Source organism: Mytilus edulis, chromosome 2 (genome assembly GCF_963676685.1).
Source record: "Mytilus edulis chromosome 2, xbMytEdul2.2, whole genome shotgun sequence".
Taxonomy (NCBI): Eukaryota; Metazoa; Mollusca; class Bivalvia; order Mytilida; family Mytilidae; genus Mytilus; species Mytilus edulis.
Window position 1 is genome coordinate 55853274 of NC_092345.1, and position 13207 is coordinate 55866480.

General features: G+C 32.5%; 2 protein-coding genes across 5 annotated transcripts in view; one reads left to right on the forward strand and one right to left on the reverse strand.

The window, feature by feature from the left end:
- The window catches only part of LOC139510280 (large proline-rich protein BAG6-like), a 44487-nt gene extending 41008 nt beyond the window's left edge, over window positions 1-3479 (reverse strand). For 2 of the 4 annotated variants that reach the window (XM_071296773.1, XM_071296771.1), the window contains exon 1: window positions 3386-3479. The gene's annotated coding sequence lies outside the window, so the exon portion shown is untranslated. Of the gene's footprint in view, window positions 1-3377 lie in introns of all 4 variants that reach the window. The other 2 variants (XM_071296774.1, XM_071296772.1) reach the window with 1 other exon arrangement.
- Window positions 3480-3609: 130 nt separating this feature from the next.
- LOC139510281 (endothelial differentiation-related factor 1-like) lies at window positions 3610-11435 on the forward strand. The gene is made up of 5 exons (XM_071296775.1): window positions 3610-3832; window positions 5681-5732; window positions 8013-8173; window positions 8453-8546; window positions 10758-11435. Exons 1-5 carry the CDS (start codon window positions 3755-3757, stop codon window positions 10805-10807), a joined length of 435 nt encoding a protein of 144 aa, XP_071152876.1. The 5' UTR covers window positions 3610-3754; the 3' UTR covers window positions 10808-11435.
- Window positions 11436-13207: the final 1772 nt, after the last annotated feature.

The following is a 13207-nucleotide window of genomic DNA, read 5'->3' on the forward strand; positions in this document are numbered from 1 at the left end:
AAGCGTACTGCTATTGATATTTTAAAGTGAGTCTTTCTATGTCGTGATGTTACACTATTGTTTCAGCTAAGGGTGAAGGTTGGTACCTATTAAACTGTTTAAACCCACTGCATTTGTTTCCATCGGTCCTGAGTCCAGAATCTGATGATCATAAGTTGTTGTTCTAGTTATCATGTTTATGAAATCCATTGTTTCTCATGATTATTTTAAACATGTTAAAGATATATAATGCATGTCAAGGATATGAATTCAACAAATATAAAAAAAAAATTTGAACAATGCATTTACATGACGCAAGAATTTTTTTCGAATATCTAACCAATAGAAAGTCTGTTAAAGTGAAGGTGGAATCTTTTGGGGATCATAATCCTTCTGTCAGCTGTGCCATTCCCCCATTCATGTGTCCAAAGGTAGCAATAAACAGTTAGGAAAAAGTACTAAAATTTGCCCTCATAAAGGAGAAGGTTCACGAAGGGTTAAAATTGGCCCTGATTTTTTTATGTTTTTTAAATCGAGCCAAAAAATTACAAATTTCACATAGAAAATAATTGTGATAATGCTAGTACGACAAACATATTTTTTCTGGCACTTTCCTTTATAATGTATGGAGCTATGACCCCTTAAATAAACATAATTTGTATTAAAAGGTTAATTTTGGTACTTTTTACCAATAATTTTAATAGTTTTTGGCATAATTAACTTTGGCCGCCATCTACGATCCAAAATGTTTTTATATTGATGAAATCTATATCAGAATTGGAACCTTTTGGTTACAACACATTTTGGATCGTAGGGGGCGGCCAATGTGTTTCTAAAGCTTTTAGGTCTGAAAAATGCACAAAATCATCATATTTTGACAAAATGTCTAGAATGGGTATACTTTGGAGAATATTTTGTACTCTTCTGAAAAGAATTGATATATTCAGCATTAAGACTTTTGAAATAGACCCATTTAAGAACCAAATTAAGACCTTTTTGGTGTTTTATGATAAAGTTGATATTTTAGGCCATTTTGTGCCATTAGTGAACCATGTCCTTTTTCCATCCCCTTTTCATTGCTTTCTGGCAATATTAAGCTTACTGTGTCATATTTGTGCACATGTATGAAATCAGAATCTTCCATAGATTTTATATCCAGTATATAAAATGGTAAAATATAATTTCTTTTGGGTGTATCCATGGCAACAATCTGCATTTATTTGTTATAAAATATTGCAAAAAGGGGGGAAAAGATGTCACATATTTCCCCAAAATTTGGCTAAAAGTAGAATTTCAATCACTTAAAGTAATACCTTTTCTGAAACTGTGTACATATATCATTCAGTAAATCCAATGAAAATTATATGTCTTTCATCTCATTTTTTGTAAAATTGCGGCAAAAACTTCGTGTAGAAAAAAAGTGTTTGTAAACATTACTGACTACATTAATTTCTGGACCAATGACCAGTCTAGCTATGAAAATACAGATTGTCAAACAGAAATGCAAAACTAAACTTCTAACTGTGTCTTGCTACCATAGTACTAGTTAATATCATAAGAATACTGATTTCAGTCATATCTTTTCCAATTCTGGTCAATCTCAACTCCCACCTGTAGTTTGAACAATTATTTCCATGTGACGTCGAACGAACCGATGATAAAGATGTTTGACAAGTGATTTGGAAAGTATGTTTGCTTACATATATTTGTTTGTTTTTATACATGTAGCTACATGTACATGTCATGCATGTATATAATGGGATTCAGATAATAACCCAATGTGGACTGCTGTACCCCTATTGTAACAATAAAAAGTAAAATCACAAAAATACTGAACTCCATGGAAAATTCCAAACAGAAAGTGCCTAATTAAATGGCAAAATCAAAAGCTCATACACACTAACAGAATTAACAACTGTCATATTCCTTACTTAGTACAGGCATTTTCTAAAAACATAGATGCACTATGCATGATTGACAAACTGCATGTATGAACTGTTATATCTTTCTATGGTTAAATATACATAAAGACAATAGTAATATCAATAGAACTTGTATACATTTTAACAAAAGTTAAACATATGATGTATACTGTCCCTTTGATTAACAAGGCTCAGTTATTTTTAAAGGGATGTAGCTTGTTATAAGAAACACTTAGAAATCAGTGGCGGATCCAGAACTTTTCCTAAGGGGGGACCCGCTGACTGACCTAAGAGGGGGCCCGCTCCAGTCATGCTTCAATGATTCCCTATATAATCAACCAAATTTTTCCCACAAAAGGGGGGCCCGGGCCCCCCAGGGCCCCCCTGGATCCGCCTATGGAAATGACTAAGAAGCTTGCACAAAACCTCATTACAAAAATGTACATGCTCTGATCATTATTTCTTACAATCAATTAAAATACATTGTAATTAAGCATGATGTACATTGTATGTATGAGCAAATGCTTTGGAGTGATGTAGAAAAGCTGTAATAATGCCCTTTAGTTGTTGCAGGTATATTTTATTCTGAAATAACATAGGTGTACAGTAACAGTACTATGCATGCTATGCATGATTGCCATACATATACTATGAACCATTATATACGATGTACATGGATATTGCCCCTTTGAAACATGTTACATATATAATGTTATCACAGTACTTTGATTCTTTAGTGCACGATATCAAATATCAAATGCATGTTATTTGTCTCCAATAATAGCCCTATAGAGTTAAAATCCTTGACAGTATATACATGTACAGGTGCAATTAAAAACATGCCATTTAAATTTAATGAGGGAGCTGAGCCTTGAAAGATGCAGGACTTAGGGCGGAGACATTTTAGCACAAGTTTCCAGCTAGCATATAGGAGACTTGATGTTTACTGAAAGGCAGTAAAGGCTCCACCTATTTGAATATACACTTTTTCGCTATTTGTCTGCCATTACTTGCATTGACACCACACAGGTTCCCGTAAAATTTTGACGTTATAATACAAAATATCTGCCACACTGGGAAAGAGATTGTTGTATGACATCAACATTTCAAGTGGGACAGATTCTCGAGTCAGCCGGGAATAGCGATTATGTGTATTAAATATGAATCGAAATTATACCATTTTTACTTCCCTGCCATATGCATATCAAATTTCAACTCCAATACTTATAATTAAGCAGTTTTATATGTTAACATAAAACAACCTATATCTTACTGAAAGACACTTTGCAACTTGGTTTGTATGGACAAAGTCAAAATGTATAACTATTGGCAGTATAATTTGCAACACATTCACTGATAATTTCAATGGAAAATATTATATATATAGTGCTCACACAACTTTAGTTTCACTTTCGTCTTTTAAGATTGACGTATTACTATAAATATTCATTACATGGGTAAATTAACTTAAATAACCTCAGTACATTTAAAGGACGTCTGTATGAAAACTGTGTTTGTGTTTTTGTTGAGTCGATGACAATTTTTTTCTTTTTGTGGATTTCCAGACCAATTTCCGGAAGTCGTAAAACATAATTAGGATTAGTGTTAATTTTATTAGTGAATCATTTAAATATTTGATATTTAAAAACAATAACATACAAATACACAGAAATTGTATTCAAAATGAAATAAAATTATGCTTGTATTTTACGACAAAACACCAAAAGTAGGATTCCACGCCATATTTGCAATCACATTTCTTTCACAACAGTTTGTTAGTGACGCGTAAAAACAGTTAAAGACACCCTTATCCACAGCATTTTATTCCAAATCATACAGACAACAACTATACAATGGCAGAGGCTGATTGGAGTGAAGTAACTTACATTGGTAAAAGACCACCAAAAGCAAGCCAACTGCGTTCAAAACAGGTGCCATATTTTTAGAAATTTTGCTATTAAACTCATTTCAAGTATACTATATACGTTTCACCTTGCGATGAAAGATTTGAATTGTTAAAGTTTTTTTTCATGTATATTTTGAGGTTGAATATCACATTCTTGAGTGTCATTATAATGACATGATGTCGTTTGATGATGACCCAATTTTCCTTTTTTACTTTTTTTAGAGCCTAGAGGCACTCAGAATCTTATTCTGTAAGACAATACATGGAATCCGGGTCCGTTAGCGCCCATTCATGTTCGCACCCTATCACGTTCCCCCCCTTTCACTTTCGCACCCTAAACGTTCGCGCCAAATTTTTTATTGGTTTTGTGTTTAATAACTTTGTAGTCAAGTTTTAGCAAGTGTATTCCTATAAATATATTTGTTGTCATTGTTCAAAATTAAAGTGAGACAACATGTTTTTTTTTGTGTTGAATAAATTTTAATCATGTTTTGGTTAGTGCATTGCTACAATTTTTTGTTTCATTGTTTCAGATCAAAGGGGCCAAGCTGTTAAAATCTTTTGTCTTTTTCATTTAAAATCTTCAATGTTTTTACTCATACCAAAGCTAAATACATGCAGTATTTACATCAAATCAATTAAAAACAACAATCTTGATTTTCTAATTATTCAACTGAAATTTTATTTAAAATTGGGTGCGAACAGACTTTGGGTGCGAGGTGCTAAAGTGTATTGGGCGCGAGTGAACCTGATACCATATACATGTATCACACAGGATGATTTTTAATAAGGCATTGTGTTGGTTTGTAGTCTCGAGGTTAAGATAGATGGCTACAGTATTGACGGTCCCAATGCTCATACAGATGCTGGATCAGGAAGCTGGAATAAGAACTTAGAAGCTAGGCTGATGATATATAATTTATCAACCTCCCATGAGTGCAGGTTGTTTGACTTGTTTCCAAACCTTTATTTTGTACATGTACGATGTACCTAAGTCTATACAAAACTAAGATATTTTATAACTGATATTACAAAATTTCATGAAACTTTCTAGATATTAATTTTATGACATACATTAGTAGTATACATGTATATATTTGTTTAGGGGCCAGCTGAAGGATGCCTCCAGGTTCGGGACTTTCTCCCTACAATGAAGACCTGTTGGTGACCTTCCCCTGTTGTCTGTTCTATGGTTGGGTTGTTGTCTCTTTGACACATTCCCCATTTCCATTCTTAATTTTATTACCATGTACATGTAGATCATATGTGCATCTTGACAGGAAATTATGATTTAGTTTATCACAATAAATAATTCTAGGAGGTATGCCCTTGTGATATAAGAATTTCGGTCGTTTTAGACTACAACAGTTAGTAATTGCAACTGCTCTAGACTCCAACATCAGAATTTCATGAAATGTTCTATATCATGTTTAATTAATCTTTTATTTCAATTGTAAGTTGTTTCTTTTATGTTTCTTGTTTTGGTATTTTGTTGTTGGAGCTAAAATTAATTGATCAGCTATGAAAATAATAAATTTAAAGATAATTGTGAATACAGGTAGATTTCCTTATTTGCCTTACGTACCAGTGAGTCTTACAAATGTATATATAATTGTAATGGGAGAAGTTTTAATGTACAGAAATTTCTACAAATATCTGGCCAAACTAATTTCTTTTAATCTGGAAAAGGAAGGTTTACACTCATGATCACTGGCTGATATAATACATGTAGATTTACATATCAATGGGTTAAAAATATTTTGTGTGTTTCAAAATTAAGGTGAAGCAGAATCTCAGACATATATGATGTTGGATGTTCTCTAATTTTGTTAATATGGTATTAAACATGATATGCTTTTTTTGTGTTTTTTAGGCTATCAATGCTGCTCAGAGATCAGGTGGTGACGTAGAAACAACTAAAAAATGTAAGTTAATACAACTGCAATCATGACAATAGTGATTGAAATACCAATGTAAACCATCAGTCATCTATTTCTTCATCTGTACAAACATGTTGATGAATTATTCAAAGACCATATTTTCCCATTTCAGTGATGATGGCTAAGTTTCGGTTTTAATTTAAGTATTGTAATAATGTAAAGTAGTTAAAAAAGAGGGACAAAAGATACCAAAGGGACAGTCAAACTCATAAATCTAAAACAAACTGACAACGCCATGGCTAAAAATGAAAAAGACAAACAAACAACAGCACACTCGACACAACATAGAAAACTAAAGAATAAACAACACGAACCCCACCAAAAAACTAGGTGAATAATAATACATCAACATTTAACTATCTAAGAGTTTATTGAATTGTATGATCATTGTAATAATGATTTGACTTGTGGTTATAGTTCAACTTCATGTAAGGTACTGAGTGTGAAGATGCTTCAGCTCCACAAGCCCTTTCACCCCTATTTTGAAAATAAGTCTTAGGCAAACAAGCAAATGATATTGATTATTTGAGACAAACTTTTTATGCCCCATCTACGATAGTAGAGGGACATTATGTTTTCTGGTCTGTGCTCCATTTGTTCGTCTGTGCGTCCCTTCAGGTTTAAGTTTTTGGTCAAGGTAGTTTTTGATGAAGCTAAAGTCCAATCAACTTGAAACGTAGTACACTTGTACATTTTGTAGCTAATTATGATATGATCTTTCTAATTTTAAAGCCAAATTAGACTTTCGACCGCAATTTCACAGTCCACTGAACATAGAAAATGAAAGTGGGAGTTTCAGGTTAAAGTTTTTGGTTAAGGTAGTTTTTGATGAAATTGAAGTCCAATCAACTTGAAACATATGTTCCCTATAGTATAATCTTTCAAATTTTAATGCCAAATTAGATTATTACCCAATTTCACGGTCCATGGAACAAGGAAAAGGATAAGTGCAAGTGCGAGTGGGGCATCCGTGTACTTTCCAACGAAATACATGAAATAAGGGAATAAGAAAATTTGTAGAGAATCATTACAAAAGTTATATTTAATTTAATTATGTCCAAAGGTAATATAATGGTCTCCTTTGATAATACATGTATGCAAAATTGGGCATTTGAATTATTATTGAAGTTGTATACACATGTATATCTGGTCATCATTGATAAATATATAAATAAAAAAATGTGGTACGTCTGAACTAGTATATATATTTGTTTAGGGTCCAGCTGAAGGACGCCCCCAGGTGCGGGAATTTCTCGCTGCATTGAAGACCTGTTTGGTTACCTTCTGCTGTTGTCTGTTCTATGGTCGGGTTGTTGTCTCTTTTGACACATTCCCAATTTGAATTTTCCATTCTCAATTTTACTGAATATGAGTGCCAATGAGACAACTTTCCATCCAAGTCATATTGTATAAGAAGTAAATATTTATATGTCAAAGTACGGCCTTCAACACAGAGCCTTGACTCACAAAGAACAGCAAGCTATTAAGGTCCCTTAAATGTCTATTCTAAAACAATTCAAACAGGAAAACCAACGGTTTAATCTATACAAAAAATGAGAAATAGAAACACTTAACAACAGGTTCCTGAATTAGGACAGGTGCATTTAAATGCAGCAGGTTTAAGGATTTTAACAGTCATGAAATTAGCTAGACGCACATATATATATATATATATGAATATAATTATTTTCTGTGACTGTATCTTACATTAATTTGTAGGATCCTTTACTATAGATAATTTAGCTGATCTGTAACAATAACATCTTCATGCCTTATATATCATGTACTGTAGTACGCCGCTAGATTAAAACTGACGTGGAAAGGTAACACATGCCCACCGAAAGCTCTTTTTTTGAGAGCCCAGGTGGTCGTGTGGTCTAGCGGGACGGCTGCAGTGCAGGCGATTTGGTGTCACGATATCACAGTAGCATGGGTTCGAATCCCAGCGAGGGAAGAACCAAAATTTGCGAAAGCAAATTTACAGATCTAACATTGTTGGGTTGATGTTTAGACGAGTTGTATATATAGTAGCATGGGTTCGAATCCCGGCGAGGGAAGAACCAAAAATTTGCGAAAGCAAATTTACAGATCTAACATTGTTGGGTTGATGTTTAGACGATATATATATATACAACTCGTCTAAACATCAACCCAACAATGTTAGATCTGTAAATTTGCTTTCGCAAATTTTGGTTCTTCCCTCGCCGGGATTCGAACCCATGCTACTGTGATATCGTGACATATATATAACATTGTTTATTATAGTTGATGGAGGTGGAAACAAACAACACTCAACTAGTAAAAATACAGCCAAACTTGACAGAGAGACTGAGGAACTGCACCATGATACAGTTAGTCTGGATGTGTGTAAACTTATTATGCAGGGAAGACAGGCAAAGGGATGGACACAAAAAGAATTGGCCACTGTAAGAAATAAGCACCATTTTAAATAAGTGTACAAAATGTACTACAAGTAAAATACAATTAGAATGTAATGAGTTTATATACTTTGCTAAAAGATGACACTACAAAGTTAGGTTAAACAATTATAAATCAAGATGTTGAAAAGCAAGGTTTTAAAATTAAGGACTGTAGAATTCAGAGGTAACATGATGCCAAGTTTGCTAGCAGCAAACACCTTACTTCATGTACTTATTTTCATGTACATGTGTAAGATGAATTATTTATATGTATTTTTTTTGTAGAAAATAAATGAAAAACAACAAATTATAAATGAATATGAATCTGGAAAGGCAATTCCAAACCAGCAAATTATGAATAAACTCGAAAGACAACTGGGTAAGATTTGTATATGACCGCAAAACAATTTTTTTGATCGTATAATGGTAGGATGTCATCGTCTGCATTGTCGTCGTCAGAAGACACATTGGTTTCAAGATAATAACTTTAGTTAAAGTGAATAGATATTTATGATTTTTTTCAGAAGGTTCAATACCACAATATGAAGGTTTGGATTGATTTTGGGGATGATGGTCCCAACTGTCTATGTATAAATTAGGGACCCAAAAGTGGCCCAAAACAAGCTTTTTTCTAGTTTCAGGATAATAACTTGTGTACAAGTATTTTGATTGCTCTGAAATTGTACAACAATGTTTAATACCACAAGTAGAAGGTTGGGATTCATTTTGAGGGTTATGGGGCCAACAGTTTTAAGATTAAAGGGATAAAAAGGGGCCAAAAACAAGCATTTATCTAGTTAGTTTCCAGACAATAACTTATGTGTAAGTGTATCGATCTCTCTGAAATTGTAGCACAATATTCCATACCCAAAGGAATGGCTGGGATTGAGTTAGGGGTTAATTGCCTCAAACATGTAGGAATTAGGGGCCAAAAAGAAGCATTTTTCTAGTGTCCAGAAAATAACTTGTGTTTAAGTGTGTGGATCTCTCTGAAATTGTACTACAAAGTTCCATACTACAAAGAAAAGGCTGGGATTGAGTTTTGGGGTTATTGCTCCTAAGGGGTTTTCAATAAGTTGGGTTTTTTTTTGGGGGGGGGGGGGGGCGATTTTTGTTCACAATTTTTTAAGGGATTCATATTTTTTTTTCTCAAAATTTTTCAATTTGGAATTTTTGAAAGTTTCAAGAAGAAATCTTCAATTGCACAGTATTGCACAATAGATTTATAAGCTCTTTGACCAGATTTTTTTTTGTATCATAAACCTATATTATGTCAAAAATTTGATCACAATCCAAATTCAGACAGTATCAAGCTTGTATACTGTGTCCAAATTTGTTCCAACTGGTCAGGGCTTGACCTCTATGGTCCTATCAGGCTGCACTCAGCAAAGCATTTTATTAAGGTATTTTTTACATTTTTACAAAGTTTCAACGCATTTTGAAAATACCAAGTTTGGCGTACCCTGTTTTATTGTTATGTTGACCATTGCCATGGATTTTTTTATAGCTTTGGTAGTACCTTTATTATTTGTTGGGAGATGTCATTTCATTCCTGTCCATCCATCTGTTTTTCTGTGCCATGGTTTATTTCTTACTGTTTACTACATGTACATAGAATTGATTAGGGATAGGGTAAAAATGAAAGCCTTGAACCAGTTATTAAAAGAAAATAGGAATAGAAACATTTTGATAGAGTTTACTTCCAATCGACCTAGAAATGTAAGACATTTGGGCTTGCTTACTAAGTAAGGTTCTTTTGAGTTGTATAGTTAAGGTTGATATGCCTTTTAAGTTGCCTGCCATATGTGTGTTGTCCTTGACCTCATTTCCATGGTTCAGCAACTGCTCAAACACTTTTTTCAAGGGATTCTTTTTAATTATTTTGTGTAATAACACCATGAACTTCATTTCTTATATACAATCAGTTTTCATGGTTCATTGATCAATGTTACTATTTTTTTTGTACCTTTTTGTAAAACCTTTATCAAAAAGACGTTTTGAGCATGAATAACTATTTTTTATTATCAGATGCTGGAATTGTTGTTTGTCATTGAATCTTCCTTTAATTCTAAGGAAGGCACAAACAAAAACAGGATAGTGAACTATAATGTATGCAAGATGGATTCCAGTGAAAATTTTCAGTCAAATTTTATCTATAAATTTACATTGGTAAAATTATTTTATTATTTCTCTGAAGGAACAGGGTGTGCTGTTTTACCCCTGTCTGTCAGTTCATCCAAAAGTTTATCTGTCCCATTTAGTTTCCATTGCATTTTTTAAAAATCTTTCTATAATACATGTAGCTGCCTGAAATTAGTTCTCAGGCTTCATATTGTGCATGATTTTGTTTTTTCAGATTTCTTGCTCATCACCTTCCTTGATGTTTATACATAGAGATAGGAAGATGTGGTGTGAGTGCAAATGAGACAACTCTCCATCCAAATAACACATGTATATTATTCAAACACATACTGGCCATGAAATTATCTGTAATCATTGAACACACTTGAAGACCAAATAAGAATGATTTTATGATGATGGTAATTTTTCAAGACTGTGATAAGATTATGATCATATTTCTATTTCTTAGGTATGAAGCTTCGTGGAAAAGACAAAGGCCATGCTCTTGGAAAGAAGTGACAACACTATTGCTGATGTGATGAACTATCGCATAGAAAATCTAAAACTGATATTTTTATTGATTTTTTTTTTTACAAATTTTAAACAAACTACCATAATTGCATTGGAATATGGATATATTGCTTATGATAAGTAGCAGGTGGCAGCATTGAAAATTATATATATATATAAAAATCAATTATGTCTTTTGGCAATATAAATTTATGCATCAAATTTTGTTCTGTAAATTTTAAAGTTGTGCACATGATACCTGATGTGTTTTCTTACCTACAATCCTTAAAAAAAATAGTTATTTTACAATTTACATATGGTCATATCTTATAATTTTATTCTGATGTGAAATTTACTATCAATGAATAGATAAATGATATTAAATGTCAACTAGAAATAATTTCATTTCAAATTGATGTAATTAGATTTTGATAACTTTTCTATAACTGGTGCATATGTTTGACTATGAACAAATATTGTATTTAGAATATTGAAGATTTTCTGAAATATAACTTAAAATCAATAACAGCTTGTTTGTTCTTTGCTAAAGTGTTCAATATTTAAAATGGAGAATTTAATGTTTGTTCATTTTCAGTTTTGAGTTGGGAGCATTTATCAATAAAATGAGGTTCTCCAAGTTATAATCTTGTTGTATTATTTTTATGCCTCATTTATGGGCATTATGTTTTCTGGTCTGTTTGTCTGTCCGCCTGTTCGTTCGTCCATCTGTTCGTCCCATTTCAGGTTAAAAGCTTTTGGTCGAGGTAGTTTTTGATAAAGTTGAAGTCCAATTAAATTGAAACTTAGTAAACATGTTCCCTATAATATAATCTTTCTAATTTTAATGCCATATGTTTGTTGTCCTTGACCTCATTTCCATGGTTCAGCAACTGCTCAAACACTTTTTTTCAAGGGATTCTTTTTAATTATTTTGTGTAATAACACCATGAACTTCATTCCTTATATACAATCAGTTTTCATGGTTCATTTTATCAATGTTACTATTTTTTTGTACCTTTTTGTAAAACCTTTATTAAAAAGACGTTTTGAGCATGAATAACTATTGGTTAGTTCTGATAAACATGTTCCTTATGATATAATCTTTCTAATTTTAATGCAAAATTAGAAATTTTATCCCATTTTCTCGGTCCATTAAACATAGAAAATGATAGTGCAGATGGGACATTTGTGTACTTGGGACACATTCTTGTTATTTTCTGCCATTCTCTTCTATTACCAACTTTTCTGAAACTAGATTCAATGGTGTTTCAGTTTGATCTCGTTATTAATTATACATCACTATTGTTAAAACGAGGGAGAAAATACGAAAGGGAAATTCACAAAGTCATAAATTGAAGAGAAACTGGTAAAAAGTAAAATCACAAAATCACAAATGAACTCTTGAGGAAAATTCCAAAAGGAAAGTCCCTAATCAGATGGCAATATCAAAAGGTCAAGCACATTAAAAGAATTGATAACAACTGACTTTGTACTGGCATTTTGTTATGTAAAAAATGGTGGATTAAACCTGATTTTATAGCTAGCTCAACCTCTCACTTGTATGACAGTTGCATCAAATTACATTATATTGATAACCATGTGTGAACAAAACAAACAGACTTGATAATTAAAAATGTCAAAAATAGGGGTACAGCAGTCAACAATGTCTTAAATTCTTAAATCACTATAAAAACAAAAAAAAAACAAAAATACCATGTCATGCAACAAAAAAGTGACTGAGTAATATAAACCCTACCAAAATCCATGGATAAGGCAGCAATTGTGCATCTCATGATATGTTCAAAAATGGTGACCCGTCTCATTAGGTGGTGTCAAAATCAAGAACAGTATTTAGCTACGACATTTTGAATATATCTTTGGTCATCTGTGACACATCTATTCCAGAACTGACACTCTAATCAAAACATACTCGATAAAAAATCAGTGATTATTTCAACTTGACCACTATAAATCCTTGGTTCAATAGTTTGTTTGTAAGCAGCACACACTATCAAGGAAATCATGTTAAGAAACACAAGCTCTGGAATATTGTATCTATGTTTCTATGAATGTTGGCACTTGTTTTTGTAGCAGTTCAGTGTCTATTCTTCCTTTGTTTTCCTCTTATATAGTTGTCCATCAAACAATCTTGTAAAACTGATTGATTGTTTAAAAAATCATGATGGTGATCAGATTACCTTAAAAACTAACCTGTAAACCACTTAAAAGATTTGTATTTCACATCCTTTTCATAAATATCACAATCCTGTAAAGTTTATTGCAAAAAAAAAACGTCTTGTGTGCATGGAAATAGATGTGGTTTTTTTTATGTCTTCTGGGTTGGTACAATGAAGCAGATTAACTTCAAAATAACCATATTGCAATAATAGTTGGGCTACTCTCATCCTA

Bases quoted from the DNA above. Each gene is read 5' to 3' on its own strand.
- LOC139510281 (XM_071296775.1), top strand. From the start codon at position 3,755: ATGGCAGAGGCTGATTGGAGTGAAGTAACTTACATTGGTAAAAGACCA. The intron at 3,833-5,680 runs GTGCCATATTTT...TGTGTTTTTTAG, and splicing joins GCCAACTGCGTTCAAAACAG to GCTATCAATGCTGCTCAGAG. The intron at 8,547-10,757 runs GTAAGATTTGTA...TCTATTTCTTAG, and splicing joins TAAACTCGAAAGACAACTGG to GTATGAAGCTTCGTGGAAAA.